The 13,019-nt window shown below is 35.9% G+C and overlaps 1 protein-coding gene across 1 annotated transcript in view; it reads left to right on the top strand.

Moving 5' to 3' along the window:
- Window positions 1-13,019, top strand: part of evplb (envoplakin b) — a 44,582-nt gene that overhangs the window by 25,916 nt on the left and 5,647 nt on the right. The window contains exons 10-16 of the mRNA XM_073943944.1: window positions 1-58; window positions 4,489-4,635; window positions 5,469-5,623; window positions 7,692-7,789; window positions 8,391-8,563; window positions 9,931-10,109; window positions 12,750-12,888. The exon at window positions 1-58 is cut by the window's left edge and continues 53 nt beyond it. Coding sequence (XP_073800045.1) covers window positions 1-58; window positions 4,489-4,635; window positions 5,469-5,623; window positions 7,692-7,789; window positions 8,391-8,563; window positions 9,931-10,109; window positions 12,750-12,888 — 949 coding nt within the window. The remainder of the gene's footprint in view (window positions 59-4,488; window positions 4,636-5,468; window positions 5,624-7,691; window positions 7,790-8,390; window positions 8,564-9,930; window positions 10,110-12,749; window positions 12,889-13,019) is intronic.

Below are 13,019 nucleotides of genomic sequence, written 5' to 3'. Positions count from 1 at the left end.
CACTGAACCATCAGCTCTGAGAAACATGAGCAATCCTGAGATCCTGCTGCAGCTCGAGGTACATATACACACACATAAATACACGCGCATACACATATATACTAGGGTTGGGCATCTAAGCTATAATGCCGATCCGATACGCATCTCGATACAAAGAATACGATCCGATATATTAGCGATACATTTGTGACATATTGCGATGCAACACGATACGATTCACACCCATATCACGATACGATGCGATATTTCAGCACTAACTTATTAGATCAAGTTTATGAGATGATGTGAAAGAGGATGCTGTGCCATTGAATGAGTTTGATTATTTATTAACAAAGCAAAACCAAGACTTTTTTTTACAAACTGGCTCTTCTCTCAGAGCCAGAGTGTCAGTTTACAGTAGAGGGCCATTTTAGATAATATAGCACATATTATTTAAGTATTTTCAAGATAAACAGAATGTATAAGTGCAATATATATTATAAATGTATATATTTGCACTCTTTCAACATAAATAAATTTAGCATTGCACAACAAGAATTGTGATTTAACTTTTCAACTATGAAAACAAGTTTTACAAAGATATATTTTGCCACTGATTATTCAAAACTTAAGGTTGTGAACTAGCAGTGTTATGCTGCTTTGAAACATCACTGTCACTGTAAACAACAGGCTAATAAAAATATAACAAACCAGCAATCTTCTTGCTGTGAGGTGGTCAAACTACCCACTGTGCCACCGTGACACCCAATTATTTTTATCATTATCATTATTAATATTATTATTATTATTAAATACAAATTAACAGGAGGAGGTGTTTAAAACCTTCGTTCTCCGTGACACTAGGCTGAATATCTTTGCAGATGAACAATGCAATAGCATTCGTTATTGGCGTAGAGCGAGCAGAACTGTTGCGCATGGAAAAAAAACTTGCAATGCTTTTCTCACCACTTTTGGAGCTGGTAGCTACAGTTGAAGCAGTGCGAAAGCCGGGGATGCAGAAACACTGGAAGATGCTTCCACAACAACACCGTGGCGCCGCTTCAAGTGAGATATCAGATTAGTCGTACTGCCCGCGTATTTTACAGATGCGCGGCACATTTTGCAAATTGCATCTGTCCTGTCATGTCGTCCATCCTTAAATCCATAATGTTGCTTGCCATACTTTAGATTTAAAACTCAGTGGGGAATAAAATGTTTGTTTTGCTTCTCGCGCTTTCTGAGGGCGCTCCACTAGCTTCATCCGCACACCTGATACACTGAGTTGTAGTGAAAGTGTGCACATCCGCAAATCCGTTGCTAAGGCTTACTTAATGTAGGTCGATTAAATTATGCGCCAAAAACAGGTTGACAACTCTTGTTAATAAATAAAAAATACATTCTATATTAAAAATATAAGCTGTATCTCCGAAAAATCGATGCATCTCGCAAAAACCGATGCATCTCGATTTGCTTCCAAAATTTCATTCATCCTCTGCTGCTCAACCGATGCACTCGCATCGTGCACGCGCATAACCGCGTATCGATACATATCGGTTAATCTTCCCATCCCTAATATATACAAAATTAGCACTCTTGTGAAATGTTAATTATATTAATTATTAATTATGTTAATTATTTTAAGGATTAAAATGTAATAATTATGTTAATTATTTTAATTATATGTATTTTTTTTAGAATTATTTGAAAATGAATGCTCTGCGAACTGTACTGTACTTGTCAGTGACAATGTGAAAAGCTTTTGATTCAGTGGGGTGTGAAAAGCGATACATCACAATGAATTGCTTGTAATTATTTTACATTTATCTGCAAGGGCGCCCCCTGGTGGTTTGGCTGAACCTTGCATATTGAAATGATTGGGTCTGTGGAAATATTACTGCTACCTTATACACATACAGGGAAATATTTAAATGGGACGATGTCAGGGCTGCACGATATTGGAAAAATCGGACATTGCAATGTTTTGTTTAGCTGCGATAATATATATTGCGACATGAATATCGTTTCACCAGATGATTTGAGCAGCACTATTTGGGAAGAGTTTTATTCATGTAGATAGATTGGGATGACCAGTTATTTTTCTACGCAGTGCGTTTGCATACATTATAATAAATTACAAACATATATAAATACAACAGAGCAAAGATAAAAGTGAAACCAACAGCGCTTTATGGATTTCTGGGGAGCATTCAAGTACAGATATTGAACAATCAAACATAAAATAACATGTTCATCGTTGTATGATATGATAAATAATAATGTTTAACAATGTTTTTTTTTTTAATCTTTAAAATGCACTTATTTGACCCCTTTTACAACATGTAAGATACGCATTTGGTGCCTCCAGAAAAGTTTCAGCTTAAAATACCCATCAGATTATTTATTATAGCCTCCAGAATCTGCCCATTTTTGGTATCTAAGTATACTGTAGTTATTTTTGTAGCCCATGGCTTTAAATGCAAATGAGCTGCTTCTCCCCGCCCATCGTTCCGACGTGTGTTTGCTTGTCCTGCGTTATGTCAGATAAACAGCAGTCAGTGATAGAGACAGACACGGATGAAGCTGAAATACAGCTCATCAGTCAAAAATACCAAGTAAGTTTATTTGATGTATTTGTGGTGGAGTTTATTCAAGCCTTTCTGAAATGATGAGTCACACCATGCGTTTATGGTGATTATAACGTTTAAGAATTACATGGCGATTGTACAGTCTTTATTACAAACATGCTCCGTTTTAAACTTATAAAACGAATAAAAATCACAGCGAGTTGAACAGATATTTAATAGTTTGTTTGTGTTTACGTGTTATTATAAAAACATGGCGCCTGTCAATCAATTGGATGGGCGCGGGAACCACACTACTACATCACGTTGCCGTAGGCTTCAAAATCAATGCAATTTGGGTCCTAATTTAACATCAGGAAATTTAAAAAAAGAGACTTGTTGTGTTTATATCACCCCGATTTGACTGTGGACACACTATATACACACACAGTTGTGTCAGCTTCCAAAAGTTCATTTTCATCATAGATGCTATGCCCTATAATAAATAATCTAATCATACGATTCAATTCATCAATTCCTCTTCATTTCTATAGCGCTTTTACAATGTAGATCGTGTCAAAGCAGCTTCACATAGAAGATTATAGTGAATTGAAACGGTGTCAGTCCAGTTTTCAGTGTTTAAGTTCAGTTTCGCTCAGTTTAGTGCGGTTTAATATTCGCTTCTGAGAGTCCAAACACTGAAGAGCAAATCCATCGATGCGCAGTTCCACAAGTCCCAGACTATGCAAGCCAGTGGCGACAGCGGCGAGGAACTAACTTCACCAATTGACGTAAGTGAATGAAAAAAAAACTCCAGAGAAACCAGGTTCAGTTGGACACGACCATTTCTCTTATGGCCAAACGTCTTGTGCAGAGCTGCAGTCTAGGCACTGGAGGCCGGAGAACGCACAGCAGCTGCTCAGGATACAGCCTGGTCCAGGATGATGAAATCCTCGGGAATAATAAAAACAGACTAACATAACGCAGATGCTGTTCAAATTATAACGTCTTTAGGGAAGTGTTCTCGACTCGGGTTGCCCTAAATAATGCAGACTAACAATCCTTTAGAGAAGTGGTCCCCAACCTTTTTATCACCGGGGACCGGTCAACGGTTGTCAATTTTACAACGGTTAATCATGAACAACTCAGTGCGCATGCGCTAGTTGCACTATCACGGTCTGATTATGTTTCAATCAAGGTTTATTTGCATCAAATACATAACATCTGTGCCAAACATCCCAACTGACGAACATATTAACAATAATACAACCGTATAGTCGAATTAAATGTATGCATTGGCATGTTACAGCCCTAATGGGTATGATTATGTGAAACTCCTTATAGATACATATTGCAATGATTTCGGGTACTTACTTAGCGATGCATGCACACAAATATGCACAATCCTTAAATGCTCTGTTGATTTGGACTCTATAATACCTGTTTTATAACTATAAACAATTAACAACCCCCACTGAGCTATGTTCTATCATTCTTCCCGCTCCGTGGTGAATTTTGGCATAGTCCATTTCACGTGAGATGGCGGGGGTGAGTGGAAGAAACCAAGTTACGGGGAGAATATTTTCTACAGAAACAATTTATGATTTCTTATGTGGCCCGGTACCAATTTGGCCCGGTGGTTGGGGACCACTGCTTTAGAGGATTTTGATTGGATTTGTGTCTTATGTGTATGCTAATGCAAAGTGATGTGTCTTCAACCTAGTTTTAAACTGACAGAGTGTGTCTGCTTCCCCAGCGATGTCACTATTGCGGATGCACACACTGCCATATCAATACTACAGTATAACGATGTACTGTGCAGCTTTAGAGGATGTCAGGATAGGATGGTTAAATACAGAAGAATCTTGAGAAGAATTGAAGGGTTGACAGGTTTAGGAAATGTGTCGCTTCATTACATCTGCTAACGTGTGTGTATGTGTGTGTGTAGGCGGAGGAGCGGTCGATGCTGAGGAACGAGCAGCGTCTGGCGGACCTGAGAGAGTTGAGCTCCTCCATCGCTCCTCTACATCTGCGCAGATCCACCACCGGCAGATCCATCAGCGCCGTCGCTCTGTGTGACTGGACCACCGACAAGGTCACACACAACACCCAGCACATTAAAGGGACAGTTCACCCAGAAATTACATTTCTGTCGTTGTTTACTCTTCCGTTGAACACAAAAGAAGACATTTTGAAGAATGTTGGACACCTGTAACCATTGACTTCTATAGGAGGACAAGCAAATGCTACTGTATGGAAGTCAATGGTTACAGGTTTTCAGCATTCTTCAAAATATCTGCTTTTGTGTTCACCAGGTAAAAGAGGTTCATAAATGCTTTGGAGTCACTTGAGGGAGAGTAAATAGTGAGTAGACTTTCATTTTTGGGTGAATTGTCTCTTTAACTCTATTACCTAAGAGTAGTAACATGTAAGACAGGTCACTCGTATAGTTTTGAATGGGGTACAGTGTAACCATCAATATGGCGAACGAAACCCCGCCTTCTAGTACAGGAGCCAATCAGCGATCGTTATAGAAACTGAGCATTCTCCGGGGGAGGGACTCACTCCAGATTTGTGTTGATGACAGTTTCTGCAGCTTCCTTATGAATCCTTTGTGGTCAACAAACACACTGGAATCTCAGCAAATGCTTGCTACACACACATGAGAAATACTTGATAGATCGTAGATGCACCAGCGAGATGTGCAACAACAATTTGCCCTCTTTTGAGCCGTGATATGCCACCATTTTTATGGAGTCTTTGCATTGGTCACATGATTGAAAACTATAAATTAGAGTGTTCTAGAGTTTTCTGAAGTAAATAATCTTGATTGTGTCAGAGACGAGTCAAAGTCAAATCTGAGGTAGTTCATGACCTCATCAAATTGATGGGTGTGTACATTTGTAATATGTATTTGTTCCCCTGCAGGACTCGGTAAAGCGCGGTGAGAAGGTAACACTGGTCTCCAGCCCCAGAGAGCAGATGTGGGAGGTCAGTTCCAGCAGCGGAGGTACCAAACTGATCCCTGGAGCCTGTTTCATGATCCCTCCGCCTGATTCTGCTGCCATCGACAAGGTGGACAGGTAAGAAAACACTGGAGACCATAAAGAACAACCGTCAGCTGAAAACCAATGCTTCTGAAGAGTGCACATGCACAAACACATGCTCTCCCATTACAAACACACAGATCTTTGAAAATAAATGTAGTCAATGGTTGGCTTCCTTCATAACCACAATATAATTATTCATAATTTACATTTACATAATTTTATAAAGGTTATGCATCATTGAGGGGAAATGTTTGGCAACATTTTATTTATTTAATTTTATTTTGTTAATTTAATTGTATTTATTTATTTATTTATTTATTTATTTAATTAATTATTTTTAATTAAATGTTAATGTATTTTTTATTTATTTTATATATTTGTTTAATTATGATTATTTTTTATTATTTTATTTAATTTTTTATTTACATTTTTATATTCATTTTATTTAATTTTAGATATATTTTTGATTTTCTATTTATTTATTTTAATGTAATTTTTATTTATTTATTTTAACTTTAATTTAATTTAATTTTTTATTTTATTTTTATTGCATTTTATTTATTTTTTATAATTATTTATTTATTTTAAATATTTTTATTAATTTAATTTAATTTTACTTTTTATTTAATTTATTTCTTTATTTTTGCTTTTTTTTTTTTTAATCTTATTGTTATTATTGTTTTTTTTTTGTAAAATGTATGATTATTATTTAAAAATAGCTATGATTGTTAATTATATTAATTATAATAATAAATATTGATTACTTTTAGTACAAGTGTTGCCATTAATATAACCAATGCTGCTGATATGGCATTAAAACATACATAAAAATAGTAATGCATTTAATTAATAAATTAATTAACTACACTTTTAATTAATTTAAACTTTTTTGGATACATTTTTAAATGTATAGAAAAATTTTGGACAATAAAAAATTGCAATTGTGTCGCTTTCATAATAATTTATCCTAATAAATGGCTAATAATAAACTATTTAGACTTTGCTGTCCTAATAAAATCATAAAAATCAAGGCATAATCATATTTTATTTTGGTAATTTAAGCATAATCTAGAGGCCTTTACCTTTCATAAAGCCCATTCTGACACCAAATTAATTGTATTTATTTATTTATTTATTTATTTATTTAATTTTTAATTAAATTTTAATGTATTTTTTTTATTTATTTTATATATTTGTTTAATTATGATTTTTTTTTTTAATTTTTAATTTACATTTTTATATTTATTTTATTTAATTTTAGATATATTTTTTATTTTTTATTTATTTATTTATTTTAATGTAATTTTTATTTATTCATTTTAACTTTAATTTAATTTAATTTTTTATTTTATTTTTATTGTATTTTATTTATTTGTTATGATTATTTATTTATTTTAAATAATTTTATTAATTTAATTTTATTTTACATTTTATTTTATTTATTTCTTTATTTTTGCATTTTTTATTTTATTTTATTTTATCTTATTGTTATTATTGTTTTTTTTTTTGTAAAATGTATGATTATTATTTAAAAATAGCTATGATTGTTAATTATATTAATTATAATAATAAATATTGATTACTTTTAGTACAAGTGTTGCCATAATTATAACCAATGCTGCTGATATGGCATTAAAACATACATAAAAATAGTAATGCATTTAATTAATAAATTAATTAACTACACTTTTAATTAATTTAAACTTTTTTTGGATACATTTTTTAAATGTAAAGCAAAATTTTGGACAATAAAAAAATGCAATTGTGTCGCTTTCATAATAATTTATCCTAATGAATGGCTAATAATAAACTATTTAGACTTTGCTGTCCTAATAAAATCATAAAAACCAAGGCCTAATCATATTTTATTTCGGTAATTTAAGCGTAATCTAGAGGCCTTTACCTTTCATAAAAGCCCATTCTGACACCAAATGATCAACTAGAAGTCATGTTCTTGTTTGTTGTTTCTAAAACTTGGATAGGCGACAAGACTTGTGTCAGGTAGTGTACTTTGCTGGAAAAGCTGCACTCGGAAATGCTTTAAATGCTTTTAATGTCTTTCTCCTTTAACATGACCGAATGATCTATGTTATCTATTCAGCCTGAGCAGAGATTTCTCGGATCTGAAGAGGACCAGATCGGCTCTACAGGCTCAGGCCAAAACACCCAACATTGAAGTGGTGCAGTTCGTCAAACAAGGTTTGATATATGTATTTATTTTTTACTGTATGAAGCACAACATTCATTTATATATCCTATAATATTTTTTCTTCTGGAAAAATTCTGATTTATTTTATTTCGGCTAGAATAAATGCAGTTTTTAGTTGTTTTAAACCCATTTTAAGGTCAATATTATTAGCCCCCTAAAGCAATATTTGTTTTGGATAGTCTCCAGAACAAACCACTGTTTTACAATGACTTGCTTAATTACCTTAACTTGCCTAATTAACCTAGTTAAGCCTTTAAATGTCACTTTAAGCTGAATACTAGTATCTTGAAAAATATCTAGTCAAATATTATGTACTTTTCCCAGTGTTGGGTTGCAGCTGGAAGAGCATCCGCTGTTTAAAACATATGATGGATAAGTTGGGGGTTCATTTCGCTGTGGCGACCCCAGATTAATAAAGAGACTAAGCCGAAAAGAAAATAAATGAATGAATATTATTTACGGTCATCGTAGCAAAGATCAAAGAAATCAGTTATTAGAAATTAAAACTCTTTTATTTAAAAATGTGCTAAAACAATCTATTCTAACCTAAATGGATTCAACTGGAGTAAAATGGTGGTGTTTGTGTTGTAGTCGCTGTGGCCACTGTTCCTGACAGTGCAAAGGCCAGTGTCATCGACAGCCGTCTGGACCAGATCTACTCAGACCTGCTGAAGCTGGAGAAAGACATGCAGAACCGCATCAGAACTCCACTGGACCGCTCCGCGCCTGTCGGAGACCTGTCTGCCAGAATCAAAGACCAGGAGGTCAGAAACAAACAATCATCCACCCAAGAGTAGTAATGTGAAACAGACCTTATCATACTATGGTCAAACCTAATACTGTTCAGGCAGCTTCAAGCTTTCCCACAACATTTTCCACACCAGGAGGCGCTATAAGCTAGTCTTTGACAGCAAAGGGTGCTCTAGGCTAGCTAGCTTTTAACAGCAAATGACACTCTAGACTAGCTTTTTTAGTCTTTTTTTTTGTATTGACTAGTTTTTTTTAAAGCAGATGGCGCTCTAGGTTAGTTTCTAACAGCAGATGGCACTTTAGACTATAGTTTTTAACAGCAGATGGAGCTCAATGCTAGTTTTTAACAGTAGTTGGTGCTCTAGGCTAGTTTTTACAGCATATGGCGCTCAAGACTAGTTTTTAACAGTATATGGCGCTTTAGACTACAGTTTTTAACAGCAGATGGTGCTCTAGGCTAGTTTTTTACATTTAGTCATTTAGCAGACGCTTTTATCCAAAGCGACTTACAAATGAGGACAAGGAAGCAATTTACACAACTAAGAGCAACAAGCTTTTTTTTAAAGCAGATGACGCTTTAGGCTGGTTTTTAACAGCAGATAGCGCTCTAGGCTACTTTTGAACAGCAGATGGCGCTCTAGGTTAGTTTTTAACATCAGATGGTGCTCAAGGCTAGTTTTTAACAGCTGATGGCGCTCAAGGCTAGTTTTTTTATAGCAGATGGTGCTCTAGACTATAGTTTTTAACAGCAGATGGCGGTCTAGACTAGTTTTTTAAAAGCAGATGGTCTCTATTTTAGTTTTTAAAAGCAGATGGCGCTCAAGGCTAGTTTTTTTATAGCAGATGGTGCTCTAGACTATAGTTTTTAACAGCAGATGGCGGTCTAGACTAGTTTTTTAAAAGCAGATGGGTCTCTATTCTAGTTTTTAACAGCAGATGGCGCTTTAGGCTAGTTTTTTTTTTTAAAGCAGATGGTGCTCTAGGCTGGTTTTTTACCAGCAGATGACAATCTAGGTTAGCTTTTAGCAGTAGATGCCGCTCTAGGCTACTTTTTAACAGCAGATGTCGCTCTAGGATAGTGTTTAAGAGCAGATGTCGCTCTAGGATAGTGTTTAACAGCAGATGGCGATCTAGGCATGTTTTTAATTGTAGCCAGGCTAGGCTAGTACCACAAAAAGTTCAACAAAAAAAAATGTGAACACAAAAATTGCAATTAGGAAAACAATAACATTCTCAAAGATAATGTTTTTTGTAAATAAAAATGATAAAAGCTAAAACTCTATGATTCCAAATATAATTTTTTTACTTGGTCAGGCATTTAAAACCCACGTAAACCTCATAAATAAATAACTCTGACCCTGTTGTTTGTTTTGATCTGCAGAGTTTTGCATTGGTTCTGAAGAATCTGGAGGCAGAGAAAGCTTCAGCTCAGAGGGACATGCAACCCCTGATCTCCCAGAAGCCCCTGGGGCCCACCACATCCTCGCTGCCTCTGAAACTGAGCAAAGTCAACAACAAGATTGATGACATCAGCGCACTCTCCGACCTATACCACAAGAAGTAAGAAAACAAACACTGTCTGCAACAAAGTAACTCATGACTAAAATACAATAGCATGATGCATCATTTCATAAATAAACTTTGTTATAAATGTTGCGCATCCATCGTTTGAACCATGTTAGTTAAAAACATAGACTGTATAAATATATGGATGTTCTGTTGATGATAAATGTTGCTACAAGTGGGTGGAGTAGAGATGTGGAGTGTGGGCGGAGCTAACGATTGCGTTTTCATTGTGTCTGTTTCTCTTTAGGCGAAGAGCTTCTCTTACTCTAGATTACTCATGGGATGTTTTTTTTCTCTAATGCTAATTTTCTGACTGTGCTCTAGGCAAGTGTAAAACAGCAGATGGCGCTCTAGGCTAGTTTTTAACAGCAGAGGGTGCTCTAGGCTAGTTTTTAACAGCAGATGGCACTCTAGGCTAGTTTTTAACAGCAGAGGCTGCTCTAGGCTAGTTTTTAACAGTAGCAGTTGCTTTAGTTTTGAATAGGTAATGCTGCTCTAGGTTAGTTTTTAACAGCAGATGGCGCTCTAGGCTAGTTTTTAAAAGCAGAGGGTGCTCTAGGCTAGTTTTTAACAGTAGCAGTTGCTTTAGTTTTGAACAGGTAATGCCGCTCTAGGTTAGTTTTTAACAGCAGATGACACTCTAGGCTAGTTTTTTAACTGCAGAGGCTGCTCTAGGCTAGTTTTTAACAGCAGAGGGTGCTCTAGGCTAGTTCTTAACAGTAGATTGCACTCTAGGCTAGTTTTTTAACAGCAAAGGGTGGTCTAGGCTAGTTTTTAACAGTAGCAGTTGCTTTAGTTTTGAACAGGTAATGCCGCTCTAGGTTAGTTTTTAACAGCAGAGGGTGCTCTAGGCTAGTTTTTAACTGTAGAGGGCACTCTAGACTAGTTTTAACAGCAGATGGCTCTCTATGTTAGCTTTTAACAGTAGACGGCACTTTAGGCTAGCGTTTAACAGCAGACATTGCTCTAGACTAGTTTTAACAGCAAATGGCGCTCTATTTTAGTTTAACAGTAGACTGCACTTTAGGCTAGCGTTTAACAGCAGACGGCACTCTAGACTAGTTTTAACAGCAGATGGCTCTCATTGTTAGTTTTTAACAGTAGACTGCACTTTAGGCTAGCGTTTAACAGCAGACGGTACTCTAGACTAGTTTTAACAGCAGATGACTCTCTATGTTAGTTTTTAACAGTAGATGGCACGTTAGGCTAGCGTTTAACAGCAGACGGCACTCTAGACTAGTTTTAGCAGCAGATGGCTCTCTATGTTAGTTTTTAACAGCAGATGGCACGTTAGGCTAGCGTTTAACAGCAGACGGCACTCTAGACTAGTTTTAGCAGCAGATGGCTCTCTATGTTAGTTTTTAACAGCAGATGGCACTCTAGGCTAGTTTTTAATTGCAGAGGCTGCTCTAGGCTAGTTTTTAACATCAGAGGGTGCTCTAGGCTAGTTCTTAACGGTAGATTGCACTCTAGGCTAGTTTTTTAACAGCAAAGGGTGCTCTAGGCTAGTTTTTAACAGTAGCAGTTGCTTTAGTTTTGAACAGGTAATGCCGCTCTAGGTTAGTTTTTAACAGCAGAGGGTGCTCTAGGCTAGTTTTTAACTGTAGAGGGCACTCTAGACTAGTTTTAACAGCAGATGGCTCTCTATGTTAGTTCTTAACAGTAGACTGCACTTTAGGCTAGCGTTTAACAGCAGACGGCGCTCTAGACTAGTTTTAACAGCAGATGACTCTCTATGTTAGTTTTTAACAGTAGATGGCACTTTAGGCTAGAGTTTAACAGCAGACATCGCTCTACACTAGTTTTAACAGCAAATGGCACTCTATATTAGTTTTTAACAGCAGTCTGTGCTCTAGGCTGGTTTTGAACAGCAACGGGATTTCATCATTCTTACTTAAGCCCCTATTCATATGTTTGCATTGACTTTGTCTGTAACTTACTTGTGCAAATACTTAATTCCACATTTGGTGTGAACCCAGCTTTACACTTTGTCAGATACTGTATGACTTCTTCATGTTCTCGCCCACATGATCTAGGATGTATACTTTATTAATAATGTGTTTACTGGTCTTGTAAAACACTGTTATAATGTGTTGAGCCTCATTATCCACTTTTCTAATGACATTTTCCCCATAAAAGGAAAACAACATTTCTTCCAAATACTTCAAATATGTGACCATAGACCACAAAACCAGTCATAAATGTAATTGTTTTGGAAATTAAGGTTCTTACATTATATGAAGTTGAATTATTAAGCTATCCAATGATGTATTCTTTGGTAATATAGGACGATGTTTGGCTGAGGTACAACTATTTTAAAATATGAGGGTTGCGAATAATCTATATATTGACAAAACATGAAATTAGCCTTTAAATGTTGTCCGAATTAAGTTTGGTTATTGCCAAAAATATGCAATTTAAGACTGGTTTTGTGGTCCATGATCACATATTAGGGTCTGCATTATTAGACTATTGAATCCAATCAAATTGAACCAAATTGTGAGTTGAGTGAATCTTTGTTATCCATACCATATAACATGACAGAAATTGCCATCTTGGTTGGCTAACGATAGTTTTGGTGTTTTCCCTTAGACTGGGATGAAACTGTTCTGAGTGTAAGGTTTGTTTCCTCAGGGCCACGTCTGCCATGTTCCTGGAGAAGCAGATCAGGATGGTGGACGGTGTGCTGACGGACTTCGAGGATCAGCTGTGTGCAGATTCGGGGCTGTTAGACGAAGACAATGCCATTCGCAACCACTCCAGACAACTGCAGGTACACACTCATTGCACACACACTTTATCTGTAGGATTTGATAGAGTTGTTCACTCATATTTATACAATTCAGAGTGTGCGTCACACAGGTGAGTGGGCTTGACAAACCACCTGTAGAAACACACTCCTTT

This window comes from Danio rerio, chromosome 3 (assembly GCF_049306965.1).
Source record: "Danio rerio strain Tuebingen ecotype United States chromosome 3, GRCz12tu, whole genome shotgun sequence".
Classification (NCBI taxonomy): domain Eukaryota; kingdom Metazoa; phylum Chordata; class Actinopteri; order Cypriniformes; family Danionidae; genus Danio; species Danio rerio.
Note: the sequence above shows the minus strand (reverse complement) of the source record. Positions and strands in the feature narration are given on the sequence as shown.